The sequence below is a fragment of the Antennarius striatus genome, chromosome 17, assembly GCF_040054535.1.
Source record: "Antennarius striatus isolate MH-2024 chromosome 17, ASM4005453v1, whole genome shotgun sequence".
In the NCBI taxonomy this organism is placed as follows: domain Eukaryota; kingdom Metazoa; phylum Chordata; class Actinopteri; order Lophiiformes; family Antennariidae; genus Antennarius; species Antennarius striatus.
The window spans coordinates 17,648,964-17,674,076 of NC_090792.1; the positions used below are offsets into that span (position 1 = coordinate 17,648,964).

Genomic DNA, 25,113 nt, shown 5'->3' on the forward strand with positions numbered 1-25,113 from the left:
ATGAGACGCTTCAACTGTGATCCGGACGAGAAAGGTTTGGATTGTGGAGCCGGTGCGCTTCTCCCCTCAGAGCCAAAAATGCGGGACCCGGGGCGGACGGATGGAGGCGGTGTGAGGGCCATTCTCACACGGAGGGTGCTGGAGCCGCTCACTCCTGAGCCATGGTGGTCGGTTACAGCTGACGGAGAGGACTCACCAGCAGCATCCCCCGGCGCCACTGAGGATCAGCATCCGGCATCCTCTTCGACGTCCAGGACGCACAAGGACCATAATTCCTCCGACGCAGAATTGTCGATCTGATATATTCTTTTGAAGGGTTTCTGGGTGTATTTTGAAGCGGGATCCGTATCACGCGGTTATTCACCGGATCCCCGCGTCCCTGTCTGCCTTCCTCTGGTTGGGACTGAAGCGTTAGATTACATCATATCTGCCTCCGAGGCAACATCCTCCGACAGCTGATCCGAACTGTTGGTGGGTGTACAGGAGCGCATTTTATGAACCTGCAAAATGCATCACCTTCTTTATTCTTAAAAAATTACTTATAATTTCTACCCACGCACTTTGTTTTTGCGACGAAACGACAGTTAAACCTCGTTTTCGAAGAAACACTTTATTTTGAAAAAAAAAATTCTGCTAATTTGTCTAAATTTATTTTGTGTGGGGAAAAAAAACCCACGAAAATTGATCTGAATCTGATTTAACGCACATTTTTAAACCTAAAATGAAATTATTCCCACAGGAATTGCCAGCCTACAGCATTTCAAAATTTATTTTAATTTGCCCGTTGCTCTATAATGCTACTTAAAATAGTATATTCTAGTTAATCACCTTATTAATAAGCAAACAATTTTTTTTAAATTCACACAAGTGCCAACTCTTATTTTGAAAGTTGTTGTGCTCTCGCCGGATACCTTAGTTTTAACGCAAAACTGGGCGTGGTCGCCTCTTCCAAGAATTCTTATATTTTTATAAAAATCATAGTTTTGATATTTTTCTATATAAAAGCATATTAAAGCAGATGCTACCCAAAAATAAAGTGCGTTTTAATTTTTTTATTTCGTTTTTATTCAATTAAACCGCTAGCTACAGACCTACAGATATCGCGAGATTACGGTCCAATTCCTCTCATTAACCCCACCCTTCGTTGTCGAGTGCGTCTACGAATGATTTTCTCGCGAGAGTTTGTTGCTCAGGCAGAGACAGAACTCCTCCACTAAGTTTATGTTCTTATTTATCACAAAGATTAGACTTAATCTTACTTTGTGAACTGTGAGAAACGGGTAAAATATTTACTTTGGTATCTATAAAGACAAAGAACTAGGTGATTATTTGGGGTCTAAAGGCCAGCGGTGGTGGTGAAAGTCGCCAAATACAAATAATAACCTACGGCGTTTGTCATTTAAATTGTGAATCATCATGTTTAAGTCTTATATAGAAAATATCCTATCAAATATTTTGAAATACAATATAAGTGAACCCGTTTTAAATTTGGCTTGTTTTAAATTAACTTTCTAATACGAAAAGAAAAAGAGCAGTGGATACCAGGTTATTTCAACAGGAATTTTAATACAGGTGATGTTTGGACGTATGACTTTAATTTATTAGTGCTTCCGAGTGAACGTTCTGACATAACTGTACATATTCACAACCCCACTCTGCAGAGTGACATGAAATAGACTTACAGACTGCACACAGTCAGTTGCTTGAAAGATGCATTGCAGCCTGAAACATGGTCAAACACACCCAGCACCAACTATTCCCTCGTTCGTGTGACACTGGAGGAGTTTCATGAATGCGGCTAGTGCAAAAAAAACATTTGCTGACAGCGGATCAATTCTTGGAAAAAAAAAAAAAAATCCTCCCTTTCAAAACGAACTGATTCAAACTGCTTTTCAGTGTCAATCCTTTTTGTCCTCGGTCACAACATGCTATGCATTTCAAATACACTCAAATACACTGAGCATCATGATGCAATGTGATTACAAATGCTGGTATTGCTGCTGTATAAGAGAAAATGTCAAATTACAAAAAGTTGGCACCAAAGCAAAGTTGGCATTTTCAGCTGTGACTGTTTAAGAAATGAGCTGCCCACCACATTTTATACACTGAAAGAATTATTTGTTTGCACTTATATTGATTTGAGGGTTCATCCTGAGTGACCATATGAAATCTCTTGATAATATACAAATAAGCTTTAATTCATAAAGATCAGTCTTGAGAAAAATCTACATTTACTGTCAACACATCCCATCATAACAGGCACACACCGACAGTGAACTCATATTTATTAACTGTCTGAGGTCATCTTCCTCTGTGCCAAAGAGCTCCATTTTAATCCAAAAACCATTAAAACAAACCAAAGGAGCCAACAAGAGTTAATTCACAGCTGAAAGCAGTCACTTACAAACACGTTGTTTCTTCCTTTGTGAGTAATGAAGGCTAAAACCTAAGGAGCTGAGTAGTTTTAGGACCCCACAGTCATTTTTCAGAATAAAGATTCACATAGTGAAGAGTTTGGCTTGTGGCTGAGAGGCAGACCAAAGCACTGTTGATTTGTGGCTTTTTAGCAGAACTCAGACAATAAAAAGATTATCAGCAGCCACATCCTTTAATTTAACGCGCTGATTTTCATTCTGACCGTGATGAGGAGCTACGAGAACCAAACACCACCCTCCCTGTGACAGAAAAGGCAAATCTCAAGTTCATTACCCTTTATCACATTAAATGCAAGCTTTTCCGACCCAACAGCAGGATGCTACTCCTCTCACGACAGTGGAACGGTGCAAAAATAAAAATCAACCCAGTCGCATGAATTTTAAGCATTAACAAAAAAGAAAGTACAGCGGTTTCCTCTCATGTAGCCCCTCACACAGATCTGCCATTGAAAGGAGGTACACTGGGGGGAGGTTTGCGAGTGAACACACCAGCTTTCAGCTTAAGAATGGACCCTGAAGTTGAACCAAGGATTTAGTAGCCGTCTGCACAAGCACAGCTCAGCAGCAGGAATGTCCCATGTACATCACAAAGTTACCCATTAAAAAAATAATAATCTCTGTGGTAAGAGAGCATCCTTTGCAAAGGAAAGGTGTCAAGAAGCTATCATTAATCACATAGTACAAAAGGAACAAACTCATCAGTGACACCCACACCCAATAATCAACAAAATAACCTCTACTGTTCAGAGTTTGTTCTCTCCTCCACTTCTTTGGCCTCGAGCAAAGTTTGTGATCTTAAAAATAATGCACAGCTTGGTTAAAAGTACTTCCTAAGGTGCCGCATGTAGATGAATGCAATAAGGGCCGCAGTTCCCGCTAGAGTGATCGCTATTCCCTTATAAGACAGTGGAAATGAGGCTTTGGGTCCTTTCTTGGGATCAGGCAACTGCAAGACAGAGATAAATATCCGGCAGTCTGTGTACATGTTGAATTTTCAATTTTTGGGGATGCCTCCTACCTTTTTCAGAACATGTAGCTGCACGTCCTCCCCTGATGTCTTGAACAGCTCCACTGCGTTTTTATGCGTCTGATTCTCAAGACTGATTCCATTGATCTACACAACCCACAAAACACAAAAACACAAAGACAGAGTGTTTTGTCATTCATCATCACCTACATGAACTCCAGTCAGGGTGAATGATAATCAGTTCATTTAAGACGCTAGAAGAAGCAACAGATGACAAAAACAATGAAAATATAAAAGGTTTAGATTTAAAAATGCAAATTTACAGTTATATCCAATTCAAAAAACCACAAATTCAATTTAAAATTGCTTGTATGTCACCCCTTCCAGATTTTGTTAGACGTCTTGAGTCAGACAAAACAAAGTGAAAGGAAATGACCACAATCCCTTAATCCTCTAATCCCAAATGTCCACTTGCTTGTTAAATGAACCTACCACTACAAAAACAGGCATTAAGACTGAGGTGAAAGTGACACTTGCTATAATGTCATGGTTGAACCCACATGATCCCAGTCATGTTTGCCGCCCAGAGAGGAAAGTTGCCATGGAGAAGAATGCTACTTATTTCTCAATATGACATCTGGGCCAGAATTAAGCAGCTAGAGGAACAATGATAGAGCTTCTGCATCCTGGACAAACATGGGTATCAGGATCAACACGTCTGCCTGCAACGCCTCAGAAACAGAGGAGACCGACATCACAGCTCTAAAACGAGAAGAGCTGAATCCTAAACCCCGTTAAAAATCTGTTCAGGTGTGTGTGTGTGTGTGTGTGTGTGTGTGTGTGTGTGTGTGTGTGTGTGTGTGAGCAAGGGTAATCCAGTGAACATCCTCCGCTGACTCGGGAGCAAAAACAAGTTGCTGTGTCAATTTGCAACTGTTTATTTTCAAATTAACAGAATTAAAATTGAAAGGAAAAGAACATAATCTGAATATGTATAATTAATGGACATTTACCCCAACACACTTGCAAATGAACAAAGTGGTGCATTTTTACATTACTTTTAGTGTATAATGTTACACAGTAAACCCAATAGAGGACACATTAACGTTGTAAATGTCCTCAACAGTTTATGAAAGCCTTTTCTTACTGCCAGGATCTTGTCTCCCTCTTGAAGTCTTCCATCCAAGGCTGCGACTCCATCTTCTTTGATTTTGGAAACATAAATGCCGCTATCATTAACTATATATTGTTGATCAACACCCCCAATTATATTGAAACCTAAGCCTGAAACACAAAGGGAAACAAACATTAGATGAAGGTTTAGGGTTAAGGTTAGGTAGGAGAGAAATCAATGTCCACATATTTCATTGTTTTGCTGCTCCATAAGTAGTATTTATCTCATGGGATCGAAGTTCAACAGTTCTCTAAATGTTATATACGTGTATGCCAGACATTACTCTCATTAAACTCAGTCAAGTTTATCTGTTCAGTCCCATTAGCTGCGGTGGAGAAACTCAATGTCAAGGCCAGGTAGCGTTCACGTCACTTTTTAAAGACAAATAACGTAACAGCACTTTAAAATGCATTAATTATCATATCTAATTAAATCAAGTCAGAAAACAAATAATAGTGCTCTATTCGAACCTAATTTTGTCACATATTTTGGATGCAACTGATGATTTGCTAACCTTCTATTTTTGATTCGCTAATTAGCCTTTAGCTTAAAGAAACGCTAGCTGCTAGTTTGACAGCGTTTAATTTCGCAGCTACGTAGCTAGCTAGTAGCGGCAAAAACTTTACGTCAACTTATTAAAGTCTTCTTACCCGCCGGTCCTCGCTTCAGATTGATGTTTACAATGTTGTTTGGAGGGTTCAGAGAGCCATTCATTTTGTCAAGACACGAATAAAATAAAACTGAGACGAGGCAAACGCACTATTTCTCGGAACTCATTGAGAGGTTTCGATTTTGCAGCCTTCCGTTCTGTGGGTGGTTTATGCTGCCCCCTGATGGGCGAACGTAGAACTGGAGGCCGACCGTTGAATTGAAAACGACGCATTCGTGATGACGTCATGTCGTCCTCCAGCAGCTATGGTATGTAATTATAGAATCGTCTGCTAGGGGGAGCAGTTTTATTAATTGAATCGCTTGGATTTTTTTGACCCCCGGTGGCTGCCGTATAAACTAAATCACGATGACGTCATGTAGTTCGCTCGTACAAACGGAATGTACTTATGGAATTATCCGCTAGGGGGAGCTGTATTATTGAATACTCAGGGACTTGTTTGACCCTCACTGGCTGCCGTATGAAGCACAAACGTCACTTTTGGAGCGATGGGTTCAAAAGAGTCAACAGACAAACGAGTTATAGAAGTGAGAAAAGTATCCGATAACATTTGAAAATTGTTTTGAAACAGTTTTTTTTTTCTTTTTTGAGCTTTAAAAAATCGTTGTCATGGAAGGACTGGAGATGTCAGCGATGATTCCTGCGCTCCAGGAGCTTGCTAGGTGAGCAGAGTTAGCTTCAGCAGGTTTAACATAAGCTAAGCTAAGTAGCAGTATGGGGGGGGGGGGGCTGTATTGGTGTCAGTGAGGTGTCTTTTAGTACTGGTTCCTGTTTCTGTGTTGGATCTTTTCAGCTCCAGCACGGCTCAGTACCAGCAGACGGTGCAGAAACCTCGACAGATTCTCTGTCAGTTCATCGACAGGATTCTAATCGATCTAGATGTTGGTGAGTCCAGGCGAACCTAATGATCCTTTGATGGAACACATGAATGAGTTCTCCTGGGATCGCAGGTTTTACCTGTTTCGTGACTGTCAGGATGTATGTTGCAGTCCATCAGGTAACAGCCCTCGCTATATAAACTGATTTATCTCAACCTTTGCTGGTGTCTTCCAGTTGCTCTCGGTCTGAATAAGAAGTCCAGTTCCGAGCCAGCCTGTGTGATGCTGATGGATTTTGTGCAGCATATCATCAAGTCGTCATCGCTGATGTTCGCTAACCCAGCATGTCAGCCTGCAGCGTATCCAGACGCCAACCGGAGCTCTACCGGTACTGGACGCTCCTCAACGTTCTGTTGTCTCCTCCTCGCTTTCTCTAATGTTTTCGTCATTTCTCTCCCTTTTATTCAGAGTTCAGCCGCTGGGTGGCGCTCCATTTGCTCCGCGTAGCAGCGGCTCCTGACTGTGACATCATCCATGGGCGCGTCTCGGCAGTGCTGTGCTCTTTACTTCACACTCTGAGAGTCAGAGCGCCTTTCATCTGCAGCCGACTCACGCAGGACCTCATTCTGTTGGCGCGGGAACTGAGCGGCGTCCTGGACAGTCACGTGACAACACTAGCGGGAAATGGAGCCAATCAGACCCGATGGCCCGTGACGCTCAGCGGTTTCAACATTACGAGCCTCGGTCCCTCCTCCTACCTCACCCCTTCTCACCTCGTCCTCTCCTCGCCGGCTTCACTGGAGTCGTTGTCCGCCGTGACGATGGGCGTCGTAACCGATGTCTTGAGGGGAGTCATTTCCAGCCATGACATCAGTGTTGCCTGGGAGATGGCGTGCTCCTTCCTGGCTAATGGAAACAACAAGCTGAGAAGGGTTTCCATGGTGCTGCTGAGGCATCTGGTGGAACAGTCGGGCTTCCAGGAAAAAAATGGCCACCTTTTCTTCAGGGGTTACCTCCAGGTGCTGGAGACTCAATCAGAAGTGGCCGACGGCGTTCGGTATGACGGCGAGCTGCTGCTCTTGACCGGCTCTGTTTTCCAGGCGTCTGCCGCCTGTCGCTCGCAGTTTGAGCCCATCCACCTGTCGCGGATGTTTCAGTGTGTTTGTGATCTAGCAGCGGCAGCAGACGTCAAGCTGGGGTCAGAGGTCACCGATTCGGTCTGCTTACTGTTCAGCTACCTGCTGTCTGTTGCTGATACTCATGACGCCGTTGCTTTGTTGAAGAAGCAGCAAGTAACCGAGGTCTGCAGGACGCTGGTGCGCAGCATCGGAACGGAACACCAGGCTGAAGTAAGTTTGTCTGAACGGATCTCCGTCACCGTTTACTGGCCTTTTAGCTCAGAAACCTCAGCGGTTTTGTCGTCTTTCAGTGCGCTAAAGGTTTCCTCGCAGCCGCGCTGAAGGCCGAGACGGCAGCGGCGCTGCAGAAACCAGGAGATGGAGAGACGCCCGCCAAGAAGTTCTGCAGATCCTCCTCCAGTTCAGTTGGCAGCGCAGCGGGACCCTCGACAGGGTGAGTCCAGAACCGTTGACCACCAGGTTCTGTTACGGGTGGGGGACTAGTCATCTACATCTGATCACATGATGGTGTGTGTTTGCTTCCAGGGACGTCTGGGCTCTGGTCTCCAGCCGTCTGGAGGAGCTGCTGACCTGTTTGAACCCCGATGAACCTGAAAACCCTCCGAGTCTGTTCTGTCTGGAGGGCGTGGCCCTCATCCTGCACATGGTGGCGTCCTGCGCCTCCGCGAACAGGTAAACCCCCAGCAGCTCTTCACTTTGTTTTTGTATAAAGACTTCCTCTGTCGCAGTTTGAGATGGAACTCAGTCTCCTTCCCCACCATCAGTCCTCCTCCGTTCCGCATCGCCTCTGAGACTCTGATCCAAACTCTGAGCCGCTGCCAGTCGCTGTTAGAGGGACGATCCCCCCCCACCTCAGAGCAAGATTTCTACCTTTCTGCTGTCCAGCTCACTGCTGGGATCCTGGACTCTGTCCTCTACCTGAGCAGTAATGAAATCACACACACACTGAACACACATTAAACACACTATTACTATGGTTGAATCCTTCTGTCTTCATTTATTTCACATCACTGATTGAAGGCGAATCACATACTGTAGTGTCACAACTTTTAACTGCGTGTGTGTGTGTGTGTGTGTGTGTGTGTGTGTGTGTGTGTGTGTGTGTGTGTGTGTGTGTGTGTGTGTGTGTGTGTGTGCGTAGTGAGCAGCCACAGCGAGGACGCTCTCCAGCATCGACTGTGTGTCCTGCTGTCTCTCCCATGGGTCCACGACAACACTTCCGTCTCGGCCTATCAGAGCTCTGGATTCCCGCCCTGGCTGCCCGCCTTCGCTCACCGACTCAGCTTCTGTTACTGTAAGCGTTTAGAACTCCGCCCACCACCGCTGCTCTAAACACTCCGGCCCTTTTTACGGCGACCCGTTCCAGCGTGACCCCCTCAATCGTTCTGTGTTTCCCAGCCCCGGCGCTCCAGGCGGACTTCGTGTCGCTTTTGGCTCGTCTTGGCGGAGGCGTGTGTGAGGCGTGGCGAGCGTGCGTCTTTTCCAAAGCGCTGCAGAGTTCAGACGAGGCGGTGAGGGCGGCGGCGGTCAGAGCTCTTCCTCTTCTTCTTCATCACCTGGAGAGGAAACACCATCATCACATCAACAAGACGCTCCTGTAGGCTTGTGTGCACCGACGGTAGTCACATGGTCACACGTGTTCACCACGGCTCAGGGGTTCTTTTTTTCTCTCCGCAGTGCACGGATGGACGACCCTTCGGACCGCGTGAAGACGGAACTCGCCGGGATCATCGGTCACATGTTCTGTATCCAATCAGAGCGCTCCCAGCTGACGGAGACCCACACGGAGTCCGGTTGTCATCCTAAACTCCTCTGCCACCGGTTCGGCCTCGCAGCAGAGCATGCTGGGAACACTCCTCCACCCCTCAAGGCGACGGTCGTCACGCCGTTCCTGCCGCTGCTGCAACAGGCTGCCAGTTGTGTCAAACACGGTCGGCTGTTTTCTTACAGACTGATGATTTTCCCGCTGCAGGCGCGTTTGATTTGTCCACCTGCTTCACGTCTTTGTTTCACTCCCAGCTTTTCTAGAAGCTCTGCCTCACCTCTGCCAGCATGTGGACGTAGTGGGCGGAGACGGCGACTCCCAGGCGGCGCTCGGCGCTCTGGCCGGGCTGATGGACGACTCGGACCCAGCGGTCAGGATACGATTCAGCCGATCGGTGCGTTTCCTGCTCAAAGACGTGACGAGGAACTCGGAGAAGAGCTGTCTGAGTGAGGTGAGGCTCGAACGTCTCATCAGGTGTCAACATTTATACGCTGACACGACGAGCTGGAGCGAAGTTGTGTGTTTCTGCGTCTTGTGTCGCCTTTTTTTTTTTTTCCCCACGAACTTCGACCGTTTTCTTCTCTTTTAAGCTCCTGTTCTCCCGTCTTAAAGAGGCCTTCAACAAAGCCAAAGTCAACAGAGACGACGAGCTGCGCAACACTCTGATCCTGACGACGGGAGAGATCGGCAGGTACGGGTGACCCCCGAACGCATCGTGAACTCATCGCTCAGAATTTTAGCGTTACGGATCGGTGACGTTTTACGTTGATTCACGATCGGAGCGCCAAAGTTAGCTGCTTCTTCTCTCTGCATCCCCTCCCTTCTGGTAACCATGGATACTTGCGGTATTTTAATACCCATCACACTTGTTGCATGAAGAGAATTTCCTGTAGAAACGGTTAAACGCCCGTCGGTCTGTCCTCCGTCAGGGCGTCCCAGGGCAGCTCGGTGTCCTTCTCTCTGCTGCGGCTGCTCCACTGTCTGCTGTCCAAGTCGTCTCAGGTGTCCGTCGCCGCGTACACCCAGATCAGAGCGCTGGCCTCCGCCAAGGGGCTCAAACTACAGACCCTCTTCAGTCAGTACAAGAACCCCATCTGCCAGGTAGAACATCTGAGAGGCTGTTTTAGTTGTCTGCAGCTGTGAAACAATCATTTAAGATTCTCTCTTTGTAATAATAAACGTTGTAATACATGATTTTACACGAACAATAAATGTTATGGTGGGAGGGCGGGTAAAAGAAAACCTTGTGGAATATCTTAACTTTGGTGTAACCTAGCAACAGGTTGGGTGAGCATCCAGAGGGGCGGAGCCTCAGAGGCAGCCTGTATGAAGTTTTGTTTCTCTGACTGACGTCTCGCTTGCGTTTCTGTGTTCAGTTCCTGGTGGAGTCGTTGCATTCCCGTCACGCGTCTGCCTTGAGGAGCACGCCTGATCAGGGAAGTGAATCGGCCAATCAGAGAGAGATGGCTCTGGACATCCTGGCACAGATCGCACACGCGTTTGACTTCCCAGATCTTCATCGCTTCCTCACCGTAGGGATGGATGGTATTCATCCTGCACAGCGTTGTGGGTTCCAATCACACCGTCTGAGAATGTTTTTTTCTTTTAATACATAGAGGACCGTCCAGGTGCTCCTGCCTTACCTGGCAGCCAAGGCGAGCCCTACTGGCTCCACCCTCATTCGGACACTGGCCAATGAGCTGAAAGTGAACAGGAGGGAGATCCTCATAAATAACTTCAAGTACATCTTCAGTCACCTGGTGTGTTCCTGCACCAAGGACGAGCTGGAGAGGGCGTTCCACTACCTGCAGGTAAATCCACACACCTGAGGGCGTCGTCAGGTGGAATCACGGAGGCTCCGCCCACAGGCTGGTGAGTGACAGCGGACTGATTACTGCGTCGTCTTCTGCTCCCAGTCTGAGACGGAGCTGGAGCTGGGATCTCTGCTCAGACTGGACTTCCAGGGTCTCCACAACGAGCTGCTGCTGCGACTGGGAGACCACTACCAACAGGTACGCAGGTGAACACGCTAGCAGCAGCTACACACACACTCACACACACACACACTTGACACATGCCTTCCTGCAGGTGTTTAACGGTCTGGCGATCCTGGCTTCATTCGCATCCACCGACGACGCGTACCGGGGTCCCCGAGACATCACCACGCCAGAGCGAATGGTACGGACTCACCCCTACCGGAACAGAACATTTCCACGCTCTGATGTTCTGTCACCAAATCCGTTCTCCTGGTGTCCCGACAGGCGGACTACCTGCAGCCGAAGCTGCTGGGAATTCTGGCCTTCTTCAACATGCAGCTCCTGAGCTCCAGCACAGGAGAGAAGGACCGCAAAAAGATGGTGACCGAGACACCACGGACTGATAACTAACCAACTAACTAACTAAGTTTTGAACTAACTAAGCCACTAGGTTTTAAGCACTTTTACACCAATCCTGCTTTATGTGCTTTCAATTGCCCCCTTGGGGAACAAATAAAGTTTTTTGAATTTGAATTGAATTTGAAATTTGAAGCTAAGCATACGTGCGGCGGTGAGAGGGAGGAGGGCGGGGGTAACGGCGTGTTTCCTGCTGCCTTCAGGTGCTGACCAGCCTGATGGCGCTCATGAGGCTGATGGGCTCCAAACACATCAGCTCAGTCAGGGTGAAGATGATGACGACGCTCCGCACGGGACTCCGATACAGAGACGACTTCCCTCTGCTCTGCTGCCAGTAAGTGGACACACACACACACACACACACTCACACACTGATAACCCAGTGTGTGTGAGTCTCTGTGGGGATTGGTCTTTCAGGACGTGGGAGTGTTTTGTGCGGAGCGTGGAGCCGACACACCTGGGTCCTCTCTTGAGTCACGTGATCGTCGCCCTCCTCCCTCTGATCCCACTGCAGCCCAAAGAAACCGCCCACATCATCGCCTTCCTCATCATGGACAACCGGTAACAAACGCAAACAAATCCCAGCATGCATTGGGTTTGCTCGTCGGATCTCATCTGAGTTGGTCCCCTCCAGGGAGGCGGTGAAGGATTACCTCCACGAGATTTACTTTTTACCAGACTACGCCGAGCTGAAAGAGATCCACGCTGTCCTGCTGGACTACAAGAAGGTGAGTGCAGACGCCGGGGCTGTGAGGATGATGATGATGATGATGATGCAGACAAAGGTCGTGACCTTTAGGGACAAACTGATTCCTCCAGCTGACGGCCAGCAGCAGTGACCTGGCGGCGGCGCTGCAGCTCTCCATGAGGGCCGTCCAGCACGAAAATGTTGATGTCAGGATTCACGCGCTCACCAGCCTGAGAGACATGATGCACTGCAAGCAGGTACACACACACACACGCACACACACACACATGTTGTTAATGAAGTCACACACCTAATTCTAACCTGTGGGGGTTTCTTCTCCGGCCTGCAGGAGTGGTTGCTCCGTCAGGTGTGCGCCAGTGAGTCGGTGGAGCCGGTCATCTCCAGCCTGGTGTCGGTGCTGCTGAAGGGCTGCCAGGACTCGTCCCCGGAGGCCAGGCTTCTCTGTGGGGAGTGTCTGGGCGAGCTGGGGGCCGTGGATCCTGGACGTCTGGACCTGTCGCACACGCACAGCCACGGCGACCGCAACACCTTCGTGGTAAGTTAGAAAGAGCAGAGTAAGACATACAAACACAACTCATGCTTCGGTTTTTGTTTCATTCTCTTAGAGGCTGACTGAAATGACGTACAGGTAGTCATCAGCATAGAAAGATAGCTGGTTCCGAGAGTTTGTTCAATCTATAATCTCTATTTGAGGTCATTTAAATGTCATTACTACTCTCAATGCTGAAGTACCATTCCCAAAGACTTACCAGAAACGATAACAGGACATGAAAACAACACATAATAAAATAAAATACAGCTACAGATCATTTGAGTTCAGTCGTGTCTGATCATTTGCCGGTTTAAAAAAAAAAAAACGGAAAAATAATAATCAAGTTTACGTCATTTCACTCAACTTAATCATCTATCCACCAAAAATATCGGTGGAAAACTATTAAAAACACAAAATATCATCTTACTGTCCAATAAATAAGAATAAAAAGATAATATATTGAAATATGTACATATAGTTGCAATATCTACCGTTAAGCGTCACTCGTTTGTTCGCATCTCCGACTATTCCCAAGTCGGATGTTTGTATGTTGAGGACTACCTGTAAAAACAGAACGTGTTCCTGCTGATTCATGTATTGGTTCATTTTTTCGGTAAACAGAGCGGCGTCGAGGATCCGAACTTCGCCTACGACCTGCTGACTGAACTGACCAGAACGTTTCTGGCTTATGCCGACGATGTGAGAGCGCAGGATTCTGCTGCTTATGCGATACAGGTAACACACACTCCATTCAAACCTGTGTGTGTGTGTGTGTGTGTGTGTGTGTGTGTGTGTGTGTGTGTGTTTCGGCTCACATTTCCGGTACGTTCGTGCGCAGGAGCTTCTGTCCATCTTCGAGTGTCGAGAGGGTCGGAGCGACTCGCCAGGACGTCGCCTGTGGAGGAGATTCCCAGAACAGATTCAGGAAATCCTGGAACCGCATCTCAACAGCAGGTATTCACATGTGTGGTGGGGGGGGGGTGTTGAGTTCCCATCATGCCCCTCTCTTAAATGTTCTCCTTCTGCTTCTCCTCCTTCAGGTATAAGAGCAGCCAGAAGGAGGTCAACTGGTCCAAACTGAAGAAGCCCGTCTACCTGAGTAAGAGAGGCAGCAAGTTCTCTGATTGGTCGGCCACCTGGGCGGGTTATCTCATCAGCAAGGTCAGCCGCACCTGATCACGCCTTCCATTCGGGTCACTCGTAGCGCCGCGCGTCTCCAACACCATGAACTCGTTCCGTGCGTTCCAGGTGAGACACGCTCTGGCCAGCCGAGTCTTCACCTGCTGCAACTTCATCATCAAGCACGACTACAAGGTCACCATCTACCTGCTGCCCCACATCCTGCTCTACATGCTGCTGGGCTGCACGCCGGCAGAGCAGCGAGAGGTGAGGACGCACCTGTGCCTCACCGGCGCGCCTGTGTGCCCGTTAACTTCAGTTTTAGCTCACGATTACACGCCTGTCTCCAGGTGACGGAGGAGATGCTGGCCATTCTGACAGGGGGGGACGGACAAGGAGGTGGGCGCGGTCAGGAGACGGCCTCCAGCCTATCGCAGCTCAGCATCCAGACCGTGTTCAGCATGTTGTCGCACCTGACGCAGTGGAGCCGCCACATCCTGTACTCCAAACCCCAGAACAACGGTGAGAGACGCATCTTCTGTTTAGATCTCGTCTTTTTTTAAAGACACCCCGCCTCTACTAAGATGAGCTGCGGGTGTTTTTCACTCAACCTGAATGTGTTTTTGTAGAAAGCGGGGAGTATCAGCGCGTGGTGGCCTTCCTGAAGGAGATTCCACAAGACGTCCTGGCCAAGGCCTCGCTCAGATCCAAGGCCTACACTCGGGCCCTCATGCATTTTGAAACGTACATCTTAGAAAACAAGGAGAACATCCAGGACCACCTCACCTTCCTGCAGGTCAGACGCCATCCAGGCAGAGATAAACGTGTTAGAAATGGCAGAAAATTCTCTTTGACGTGGTCAAATCCCTCCCGTGATGAGTTCACGTCAACGGAATTTAAGCTGAAGCTGTGGCTCTCTCTGATTGGCCGCTTCAGACGCTGTACGCGGCCATGCACGAGCCCGACGGCGTGAGAGGGGTCAATGCCCTGAGGAGGGAAGAGCCGTCGCTACGGGAACAGATCCTGGAGCACGAGAGCATCGGTTTGCTCAGAGACGCCACCGCCTGCTACGACCGGGCCATACAGCTGGAGTCAGACCAGGTACACACACACACACAAACACACACACACTGATAGTCATTGATCAATCATAAATAGTGGTTAATCGGGGGGGGCTGTCTCTGTGTTTAGATCGGTCACTATCACGGAGTGATGACCTCCATGCTCGGACTGGGACAGCTGTCAACGGTCATCACTCAGGTCAACGGCGTCCTGGCCAACAGGTGAACCGATGATGCTTCTTGTGAGTCATGTGACCTGACAGTTTGACCTGCAGTGAGTGAAGCTCCTCCTGTTCTGATCCAGGCAGCAGTGGAAGTCAGAGCTGAACACCTACAGGGTGGAAGCAGCCTGGAAGCTGGGCCAGTGGGACCAGCTGGAGGATTACCTGAGCTCAGGTAAAGGAAACACGCAGAACATTTTCCAGACTGAGTTGAGAAGCTAAAAGTCGGGTTCTGGTTCTGTTTCCTCCTGCAGATCGTCAGTCCTGCAGCTGGAGCGTCAGGCTCGGTCAGCTGCTGCTGTCGGCCAAGAAGCAGGACCACCAGGCGTTCCAGGACAAGCTGAAGGTGGTGAGGAAGGAGCAGGTGGTTCCTCTGTCTGCCGCCAGCTACGAGTGTGGAACCTACCAGAGAGGATACGAATACATCGTCAGGTGCGTGCAGATCAATCGATCCGTCGATCGATCAGTCCTGTTGGTCTCTATCAGGGATTGAAGACTGCGTTTGTTCAGGCTGCACATGCTCAGCGAGTTGGAGCACACGTTTACGATGCTGCACAACCAGCGGGGAAGCTCCTCCCCCTGCCCCAGGCAGCTGCTTCCTCATTGGTCCGATCGACTGGAGATGACCCAGAATTCCTTCCGGGCCAAGGAGCCGATCCTGGCCCTCCGCCGTGCCCTGCTGAGCCTGGGACCGGAGTAAGGAAGCATTCATCGCGTCTCCTTTCGCACGTCTCGTCGATTATCCACCGCCGATCGCAGATTATTACGATTTCCAGGCCGTCGAGCACCGACCTGGTGGGGGAGTGTTGGCTGCAGAGCGCCAGGGTGGCCAGGAAGGCGGGGCATCACCAGACGGCCTTCAACGCGCTGCTGAACGCCGAACACGCCCACCTGGCTGAGCTGGTCACCGAGAAGGCCAAGTGGCTCTGGTCCAAGGTAAAATCCACCTGAATGCTCCACCAATCAGCAGCCAGGAGGAGGAGCCTACCTGTTCCAGAACGTCACATCTTTAGGCTGATGACGTTTGTGCGCTGATGTCTCCAGGGCGACGTCCACCAGGCCCTGATCGTCCTGCAGAAGGGCGTGAATCAGTGTTTCCCAGACGACCAGCCGCTGCTGGACCCCCGCAGCCTGCAGACCAAAGGGAGGGCGATGCTGCTGGTGGGGCGCTTCATGGAGGAGACGGCCAACTTCGAGTCCAACGCCATCATGAAGGCCTACAAGGTACTGATGCGATTAGAAGCCCGCAGGGAAAAAAAGTAAAACAATCGATTGTGTCGCCTCTGGGATGGACACGTTGTCTAAAGACGGACGGCTCTGGTTGTCAGAGGTGACGGGTTCTCGTTTCAGGACGTCACCAACCTCCTGCCCGAGTGGGAAGACGGGAACTTCTACTTGGCCAAATACTACGACAAAGTCATGCCGATGGTGACGGACAATAAGCTGGAGAAACAGGGCAACCTCATCAGATACATCGTCTTATACTTTGGAAAGTAAGTTATTGATACCCGACCCTTGAATTGATGATCAGAGATGACAACCAGACATCTGACCCGGTCCGTTTGTCCCTAAAGAGCGCTGCAGTTTGGGAACCAGTACATCTACCAGGCTATGCCTCGCCTGCTGTCGCTCTGGCTGGACTTTGGAGCCAAAGTGTGTGAGTGTGAGAAAGGTAACTACAGAAAACACACACACATGCAGTCATCCACTTATTCAGTGTGATCACGTGACCAAATCGACCCGACAGGCGGCCGAGCCGACCGACAGATCCGACAGGAGCTGGGGAAGATCAACGTGGTGATGAGCGAGCACTGCTCCAACCTGGCGCCCTACCAGTTCCTGACCGCCTTCTCCCAGCTCATCTCCAGGGTGTGTCACTCCAGCGACGACGTCTTCAACGTCCTCATGGCCATCGTGGCCAAAGTCTTCCTGGCGTACCCCCAGCAGGCCATGTGGCTGATGACGGCCGTCTCTAAGGTGGGAGTGTTTGTCTTCTCCATGGACGTTTTGCTCCGTGTGACGTCTCGTCACGTTTTTAAACCACATGTTCTCTATGATTTAACTGTGTGTGTGTGTGTGTGTGTGTGTGTGTGTGTGTGTGTGTGTGTGTGTGTGTGTGTGTGTGTGTGTTTCCTCAGTCGTCCTACCCCATGCGTATGAACCGCTGCAATCAAATCTTGAAAAAAGCCATCAACCTCAAACAATCCCTGGAGAAGTTCATCGGAGACGCCAACAGGCTGACCGACAAGCTGCTGGAGCTCTGCAACAAGCCGGTACAAACACAGGGGGTGGGGTGGGGGGGTTCTGTCTAATTCCTGAAACAGTCGTTACCATCTCAACGTCAGATACTGACAGAAAAAAAACCTGCAACCCGCTCCAGGTGGATGGGAACAGCCCCACCCTCAGCATGAGCCTCCACTTCAAGCAGCTGAAGCGTCTGGTGGAGGAGCCCACCTTCAGCCAGATCCTGATCCCGCTGCAGCTGGTCCTCATCCCCACGCTGCCCTCTACTGGCGGAGCCAACACCGAGCACGACGCCTTCCCAGGACACTGGGCCTACCTGGACGGCTTTGAAGACGCTGTAAGACGACGGTAGAGGTCGTAGAGTGTGTGTGCGTCTGATGGATTATAGATGTTTGTGTGTGTTTGTACAGGTGGAGATCTTGGCGTCGCTGCAGAAGCCCAAGAAGATCAGTCTGAGGGGTTCGGATGGGCGGAGCTACACGATGATGTGTAAACCCAAAGACGACCTGAGGAAGGACTGCAGGCTGATGGAGTTCAACTGTCTGATTAACAAGGTGGAATATTACAGGGCTTAAATGGTACCAGAACAAACTGGACCAAAGCTCTCAGCGTGTGTGTGTGTTTTTCCATGTGTGTGTGTGTGTGTGTGTGTGTGTGCAGTGCCTCCGTAAAGACGCCGAGTCCCGCAGGAGGGAGCTTCATATTTGTACCTACGCCGTGATTCCTCTGAACGAGGAGTGTGGGATCATCGAGTGGGTCAACAACACGGCGGGGCTGAGACACATCCTCAACAAACTGTACAAGGAGAGAGGTAATCCATTGCTCTGGGGGGTCAGGATGAGGGGGTGGGGGGCACAACCAGCATAACCAATCAGCGTCGTCCGTTCTGTTCCAGGTATCTACCTGTCAGGAAAGGAGCTCCGGAAGCTCATTTTACCAAAGTCGGCTCCGTTTGAGGAGAAGCTGCGGATCCACAAAGAGGTGCTCTGCGCTCGACACCCCCCGGTGTTTTACGAGTGGTTCCTCCGGACTTTCCCCGACCCCACGTCATGGTACGACCCATTCGGTGAGCGTGGAAATACGCTGGATTTACCAGGTAACTGACAGATGGAGTCGTTTCCAGGTACAGCAGTCGCTCGGCGTACTGCCGCTCCACCGCCGTCATGTCCATGGTGGGGTACGTCCTGGGTCTGGGCGACCGCCACGGCGAGAACATCCTGTTCGACTCTTTCACGGGTGAATGCGTCCACGTTGACTTCAACTGTCTTTTCAACAAGGTGCGCGTTTTTGGTCCTTAAACACCGATCAATCGGGACAAAATCGATCGGCGACGTTCACACGGCCGGTTTGTCGTCCCTTCTGCCGTTTCTAGGGGGAGACTTTCGACGTCCCCGAGGTGGTTCCGTTTCGTCTCACCCACAACATGGTCCACGCCATGGGGCCCATGGGCACCGAGGGCCTCTTCAGACAAGCCTGTGAGGTCACGCTGAGGTTGATGAGGGACCAGAGAGAACCGCTCATGAGGTAATTGATCGTAACTCATGTCTTGAGCGGTTACGGTTACCGTGGTAACAGTTTTGACACGTTCCTCGCAGCGTTCTTAAGACGTTCCTCCACGACCCGCTGGTGGAGTGGAGCAAACCAGCTAAAGGAGGTCTGTCAAAAGCCCAGGCCAACGAAACGGGAGAGATCGTCAATGAAAAGGTGCGTCCCCCAACCCCCCCCCCCGGAATCAAAGCTTTACATGTGTGTCCATCTGTGGGGGTGTCATCATGTGGTCGTGTGTTACAGGCAAAGACCCACGTGTGTGACATTGAGCAGCGTCTTCAGGGCGTCATCAAGAGCAGGAACAAAGTCCTGGGTCTTCCCCTGTCCATCGAGGGACACGTCCACTACCTCATCCAGGAGAGCACCGACGAAAACCTGCTGTGTCAGATGTACCTGGGCTGGGGGCCCTACCTGTAGGACCCATCCACCACCACCACCACCACCCTTGTGGGGGGACCCCCACACCAGTTTGCAAGGGTTTAGATGTTCTGAGATGTTAAATATATGTTAATATGAATGTTAATAAGACTGTTTTTTGAAGGTTCTCTGCAATAAAAGATGTGTTCTTCCGGTTGCCGTCGTGTTCCGTGCTGAAAACCTGTCTTCTAATCTCTTAACCCTCCTTTGAGCATTGTTGTTTAATCCCGGGAGTTTCTGACAGGATGGCCAATCAGAATCCGGCGTTAATCTCCAGCCGGGTTCAGGGTCTCTTGTGAACTGACTCAAGTTAAATATATCAGGATCTTCATCATCCAGCCATGAGTTCAGACACTCAGAGGGTTGCGGTATTTGTGATCGTCACTTTTTTGATTTTTCTCAACGCCTGGTTGTTTTTCCAGCTGGCTGTCAGATGAATGGAACCAAGTGGAACCGGAAACCGGATGAAAACAACAACGTGGATAAATTAGCGCCTCGATTTTAATAATGTCAGGTTATCTAAAATGAATTGTAGTCTATCGCTTTGTTGGTTTAATACAGATTATTATCCGAAAGCAATTCTTTTTTTAAAAATTATTATTATTATTATTCGTGGAGATACGCAGGATTCTCAAGATTATGCTTTTATTCTGAAAGTCTTGACAGGAAGTACGTGACGATCTTCCGTTCATTCTAAATACAGCATGTCCGTCACATTTTCATTCATTCGTTAAAAGCCTGCTAGCTGTTAGCTGCCGGAGGCTACAAATTAAAAGCCCCTACTTCCGGTACGCACGTACGTAAAGTTCGTACGTCACGTACGCAAGCGCCGATGAACCACACACACACACACACACACACACGTCCTCCGCCGTCCATAAACGTCTCCCGTGGCCATGACGTCACGCGTCTGCTCGTAGCCGTTTGATATCCGCACCGGCGGGTGCCGCGGAGGTGGGTGCGATGGATTTAACGCGACTGGCCGTGGACGCCGGTCAGTTCATCAACCGGGCCGTTCAGGTAAACACCTCCCTGGGGAGTGACGTCATTAAATTCTTCCAGGTGATCAGCTGGTGTTCTTTGGTTCTCCAGTTAACGGGGGAGACTCTCGGCCAGGCGGATCGGACCGAACTGGACCCTGACCTTGAGGAGCTCCTCACCCGGACCGACGCCACAAAGACCTGGACGGACAGGCTGGCGTCCCAGACGGAGGTCCTGCTGCAGCCGAACCCCGGTGAGACTCCAAGGGCGGGTGTAGAAGTTGTTGATGTTGGTTTGTGGAGGTCTGTCTTCTCCTGAGAGACATTCTAAGAAGTTCTTCAAGATCCTGAAGGTGATTCCATCTGGTCCCCGCCTACAGGAGCTCGGTTGGAGGACAGACTGTATGGACATCTGGACTGGACCGTCCCGCCGCGTCCTCGTTTGCTGGAGTCCCTGGGAGACCAGATGCTCGAGGCCGGACAGGACATGGGCCCCAACACGCCGTATGGTGAGTCAACGGACGAGGGTGGACTTTTGGAGAACATTCAGGATTCAGCTCAGGTGTGTGTGTCGCCCACAGGTGCGTCCCTTCTCCGTTGTGGACGGACTCAGAAGCTTCTCGGCGCGGCAGAGAAGAAGTTTGTGGAAAGCGTCTGCATCCTTTTTCTGAATCCTCTGAGGAGATTCACCGAGGTGGAATACGGAGTCGTACAGGTAACGTTCAGCCAACAGAACACTCAAAAGGGGCAGACTGTCGTCATGGAAACAGAGCAGTGGATGTGTGTGTGTGTGTTCTCAGGATGAGCGAAGGGTGTTGCTGAACAAGCGTCTGGATTTAGACATCGCGATCAACAGACTGAGAAAAGCCCACGAAGCTGATCGAGAGGCCAGAGTGAGTTACCATGACAACTGGTCAATTGTCAAGTTTATGTTGTTATTTTTTGTTAGACCCAGGTGGAGGCCCAGGTAAAGCAAACCCACAGTAGAGACATCATGAGACGCTTGGGTTCAGCTCAAGAACCTCAGTTTGTCACATTAAAGTGTCCATCAGACGTGACTGAAGGAGAGTGTGTGTGAAAACTATAGGTCCGAGCACAGAACCCAGAGGAACCCCAGCAGGAACGTTTCTGCTCACCTGGGTTCTAACAGGAACTGGATGGACTGAAGTCTGAACGTTTCTCTTCCTGTGTTTATTAACATTCTGACCAGAACCTGAACTCCAGCCCGCTGGATAATGACTACCTCACTACACACGTCTCCTACATGTTCAGCTTCCTGCGAGTGAAGTGGCTGAAGGTCAGTGATGATGATGATGATGAGGATGATGATGATGATGGTGATGGTGATGTCATCATTGTTAATGAACAATAATTTATACTCCTTTGTGTGTTTCAACCAATCAGATGTGGGCTCAGGAAATTTCTCAGGTATTATTATTATTATTATTATTATTATTATTATTATTATTATTATTATTATTATTATTATTATATTACTATTATTATTATTTTACAAGTATTGCTACTACTATTACTGCTACTAGTATTAGTGGAGCTGCTTTACATATAAACATCTGCTTCTGGACTTATCTAGGCCTGCAGCATCAGTTACCATGACGACAAACGTTAGCGGTCCTGTTAGCTGCAGTAACGTGTTTTTGCCTGTAGGCGGAGATGGAGCTGAAGATCTGTCAGTCTTTGTTTGATCGTCAGTCAGCGACGATGAGACGAGCTGTGGAAGGAATCGGCAACACTCATGTACGTATACGACTGTCAGCCAATCACGGACATCGTCTACTAAGTTAGAATGGAAACAGATGGCTACAAAGTAGTTTGAGTATGGTGGTACTGCATGTACTAACGAAAAGTTAACTCCCATCTGCCTCGCGTTCCATCAGATGAACCACCTGAGGAGCCTCGGTGACTTTGTGGATGCTCAGGCCTGTTACTACGACCAGTGTAACCGACACGCTCAGGAGCTTCAGATCCAGCTGGCCAGGTCTGGTTGACATCAGTGAACATGAATGTAAATCTGACTGTAGTGGTTTTAAATCAGATCCCATCTCATCAAGGGAAACGTCACAGATCACATCTGTTCTCAAAAATAAACACGATACAGGAAATAAAAATAAATAAATTTTTAAAAATGTGAATATTAACACGATGAAAGAAATTAATCTCTGGTTGGGTTTCATGTTGATTTGCAGCATTCCTGCGGTCCTCTGCTCCAATAACTGGCAGTCAGTGGTTAGCCCTCATGAACCAACGGATAGCAACAAGTCGGATGAGACCCCATCAACCAACAACACCGTCACTGAGACCCCATCAACCAACAACACCGTCGCTGAGACCACATCAACAAACAACACCACCAATGAGACCCCATCAACCAACAAAACCATCAATGAGACCACATCAACCAACAACACCACCAATGAGACCCCATCAACCAACAAAACCACCAATGAGACCCCATCAACCAACAAAACCGTCAATGAGACCACATCAACCAACAACACCGTTACTGAGACCACATCAACCAACAACACCACCAATGAGACCCCATCAACCAACAAAACCATCAATGAGACCACATCAACCAACAACACCGTTACTGAGACCACATCAACCAACAACACCACCAATGAGACTCCATCAACCAACAACACCACCAATGAGACCAGATTGGTCCACAACTCCAATACTGATCCTGTAGAAAGGAAGTCAGCTGGTTGAAACAGTTTGAGGTACAGTCGTCACACAGAAATGTTCAGGATTGTCTGTAATGTTTTCTGTTATCACTACAACGTGTTACAGTAGATTATCTGTGATTGGTTGCTTATTGAGAGGGATGTTGTACTTATTTTAAAACTATTTTTGTGGCTCCACGATGCGTTGGCGACACGTCCGGGGTGTCCCCAACCTTCTTGCTTGTAGCCAGCTGGGATAGACTACAGCAACAACCGTGACCCTGAAGGCGGAAAAGCTGCTGAAGATGAGAGAATGACAAGAAAATGGATGGATGGATATGTTTTTGTAGAATTTTTATTTGGGAGTTACTTTTAGACCAATGAGATGTGTTGCTGATGATGTTGGGTTCTTTTACTTCCTGTTTGGAACTATGTTACAGTTTGACATGTATATGACATGGAAATAAAAAATGCTATCACTGATGTAACACCTGATCCGGTGAGAGAGCAACCAATAATCATCAATCTGTGAAACCCCAGAAAGAGACAAAACTTCATACAAAGACATTTTTCATTCATCTTCAGCGACTCGCAACAGGTTTTTTTGACTGGTCATGTGACAAACATAAGTCAACACTGAAACCGAGCTGTCACCTCTTCATCAGTCCCACCTCCTGCTAGCTCTATTTTTGTTCTTCTCGACATCTGTTCCTGTCATCCCTCCATCTGTTCCCCACTTCCTGTTTCCCATCATTCCTCTGTTGAATGCTCACCTCCTCTGCTACACCTCTAGCCCCACCCTTTCTCTCCCTTCGTATAAAGTCAGCGGTCATGTCAGAATGAGAATGTCGTGATTCATGTGTTCATCATGTTCAGGCTGTTGTGTGTTCTCGTCATCCTGGGGGAAAGTTTGTTTCTGAACGATGAAGATGATGATGAAGGAAGCTACGCAGACATCTTCAACAGTGAAGCCGAGCAAGGTGGTGAGGGTGAGTTTGTTTTATCCACCCTGTCATCTCTTGACAACTTTCAGCTGTCTCAACAAATGTCACCACCTCTGCGGGGAGAGGATCACCATTTTTTGCTTTTTTTTACATTAAATAGTTGACATTTTTTAAAATGTCTATGCAGATGACACCATCTTCATCCTGACAACTCTACTTGTGTTAGATGTTTATCAAACAAAGGAACCTCTAAGGTAAGATAAAATCCAGCAAATTTAACATGAGGTCATTTTAGTTTTAGCTACAAATCCAATCAAATCAGCACTGCTGTGTCAACGGCGCCCCCTTCTGGTGATTTCAGTCTGGCTGACAATTACCCAGATTGATTCCCCTCGTGTTCACTTCAGTGTGATCTCTATGGGTTCTTAGATGGAGCTAGCTCTCTCTATATATATACAGTATATACCCTAGCATAGGATAGTTGTGATCTTGTGCTGCCATCTAGTGGTTATGTAATATGACTGGTACTGCGAATAAAAATATAGAATATCATGAAAAGTTCAGTATTTTTATTTTTAAAAAGTAAAAGCTGCTGATTTTCTAAACTCGTTACATGTCAACTACAATAGTTCAAGTATTTTCAAATGTAAATATTGATAATTATGGCCAACAGATAAAAATATTAGAGTATTAAAATATTTTATTACTGTTTTGATGACCTCAGTGGTCTGATCAGCCAACTTCACCTGGACACACGGCAGCCATCCGTAGATGTCATTGAATCTAAATGAAGGAGGTCAATCCGCGGTTTTCAGGTTGATGCCACTCGTTTCTGAGCCGTCTGATGTGTATGTGGTTCCTGCCTCCAGGTGATCCCGACATGTCCCTCTGGGACAAAGTGTTCATCACTCTGGAGGACTCCCACATGAGGGAGAACATCCTGCTGGAGTCTCTGGAGATCTGCTGCAAAGCACCCGACCCTGTCAAGAGGCATGTGGGCATCAATGGACAACAATGGACAACAATGGACAACAATGCAGAAAGAAAGAGGATCTTAAAGGAAACGTCATGGTGAACCACCTGGAGGACAGCGGAGGACTCAGGATGATGCCCACAGGTTCAAGATCTAGACTGAGTTGCAGCAGGAAGTGATGTCAGCCTGGGCGTGGCCACAGGAGAAAGGTCCCTGGTTACCATCGCAAGAGACCTTCTGGAGGTTAAACATGTAGTAAACACCTTCAAAGAAAGGTTTCCTGCTGTCACACAGGAAACGGATCACAGATTCAA

At 48.6% G+C, this 25,113-nt stretch overlaps 3 protein-coding genes across 4 annotated transcripts; 2 read left to right on the forward strand and 1 right to left on the reverse strand.

The window, feature by feature from the left end:
- Nucleotides 1-1,552: 1,552 nt before the first annotated feature.
- Nucleotides 1,553-5,380, reverse strand: synj2bp (synaptojanin 2 binding protein). Its single transcript, XM_068338975.1, has 4 exons — nt 5,227-5,380; nt 4,550-4,686; nt 3,454-3,549; nt 1,553-3,381 (listed from the first exon to the last, which is right to left on the reverse strand). The coding sequence occupies exons 1-4, from the start codon at nt 5,288-5,290 to the stop codon at nt 3,253-3,255; spliced, it is 426 nt and encodes a 141-aa protein (XP_068195076.1). The 5' UTR covers nt 5,291-5,380; the 3' UTR covers nt 1,553-3,252.
- A 340-nt stretch (nt 5,381-5,720) lies between these two features.
- atr (ATR serine/threonine kinase) lies at nt 5,721-19,368 on the forward strand. The gene is made up of 48 exons (XM_068338686.1): nt 5,721-5,908; nt 6,040-6,131; nt 6,300-6,452; nt 6,533-7,413; nt 7,494-7,636; nt 7,729-7,875; nt 7,968-8,128; nt 8,345-8,497; nt 8,602-8,800; nt 8,881-9,134; nt 9,223-9,419; nt 9,559-9,659; nt 9,898-10,069; nt 10,345-10,500; nt 10,585-10,779; nt 10,885-10,980; nt 11,057-11,146; nt 11,230-11,325; nt 11,565-11,695; nt 11,779-11,922; nt 11,996-12,089; nt 12,181-12,306; nt 12,399-12,605; nt 13,224-13,337; nt 13,441-13,556; nt 13,643-13,763; nt 13,851-13,988; nt 14,072-14,243; nt 14,351-14,517; nt 14,658-14,822; nt 14,913-15,004; nt 15,087-15,178; nt 15,258-15,435; nt 15,514-15,699; nt 15,780-15,939; nt 16,048-16,227; nt 16,354-16,496; nt 16,578-16,675; nt 16,751-16,980; nt 17,142-17,276; nt 17,384-17,584; nt 17,658-17,801; nt 17,908-18,058; nt 18,143-18,299; nt 18,371-18,524; nt 18,620-18,771; nt 18,843-18,951; nt 19,039-19,368. Exons 1-48 carry the CDS (start codon nt 5,856-5,858, stop codon nt 19,210-19,212), a joined length of 7,770 nt encoding a protein of 2,589 aa, XP_068194787.1. The 5' UTR covers nt 5,721-5,855; the 3' UTR covers nt 19,213-19,368.
- Nucleotides 19,369-19,563: 195 nt separating this feature from the next.
- On the forward strand, nt 19,564-24,212 carry LOC137611115 (endophilin-B1-like). Of its 2 annotated transcripts, XM_068339139.1 has the most exons (10): nt 19,564-20,232; nt 20,305-20,446; nt 20,573-20,701; nt 20,774-20,907; nt 20,993-21,085; nt 21,403-21,489; nt 21,597-21,620; nt 21,861-21,950; nt 22,091-22,191; nt 22,400-24,212. In XM_068339139.1, exons 1-10 carry the CDS (start codon nt 20,176-20,178, stop codon nt 22,926-22,928), a joined length of 1,386 nt encoding a protein of 461 aa, XP_068195240.1. In that variant the 5' UTR covers nt 19,564-20,175; the 3' UTR covers nt 22,929-24,212. The 2 variants fall into 2 exon arrangements, with proteins under 2 accessions (XP_068195240.1, XP_068195239.1); XM_068339138.1 differs by having other exon boundaries at nt 20,573-20,907.
- The last annotated feature ends 901 nt before the right edge of the window (nt 24,213-25,113 follow it).

What these genes read in the sequence shown, in the direction of transcription:
- LOC137611115 (XM_068339138.1), top strand. Translation starts at nt 20,176, where the DNA reads ATGGATTTAACGCGACTGGCCGTGGACGCCGGTCAGTTCATCAACCGG. An exon ending in AAGCTGATCGAGAGGCCAGA is followed by an intron (nt 21,086 to 21,402) that starts GTGAGTTACCAT and finishes CATTCTGACCAG; the next exon opens with AACCTGAACTCCAGCCCGCT. An exon ending in CTTCAGATCCAGCTGGCCAG is followed by an intron (nt 22,192 to 22,399) that starts GTCTGGTTGACA and finishes GTTGATTTGCAG; the next exon opens with CATTCCTGCGGTCCTCTGCT.
- synj2bp (XM_068338975.1), bottom strand. Translation starts at nt 5,290, where the DNA reads ATGAATGGCTCTCTGAACCCTCCAAACAACATTGTAAACATCAATCTG. An exon ending in TCTGAAGCGAGGACCGGCGG is followed by an intron (nt 4,687 to 5,226) that starts GTAAGAAGACTT and finishes TTTGTGTTTCAG; the next exon opens with GCTTAGGTTTCAATATAATT. An exon ending in AGCTACATGTTCTGAAAAAG is followed by an intron (nt 3,382 to 3,453) that starts GTAGGAGGCATC and finishes TCTGTCTTGCAG; the next exon opens with TTGCCTGATCCCAAGAAAGG.
- atr (XM_068338686.1), top strand. Translation starts at nt 5,856, where the DNA reads ATGGAAGGACTGGAGATGTCAGCGATGATTCCTGCGCTCCAGGAGCTT. An exon ending in GCGCTCCAGGAGCTTGCTAG is followed by an intron (nt 5,909 to 6,039) that starts GTGAGCAGAGTT and finishes GGATCTTTTCAG; the next exon opens with CTCCAGCACGGCTCAGTACC. An exon ending in ACAAGAACCCCATCTGCCAG is followed by an intron (nt 10,070 to 10,344) that starts GTAGAACATCTG and finishes TTCTGTGTTCAG; the next exon opens with TTCCTGGTGGAGTCGTTGCA.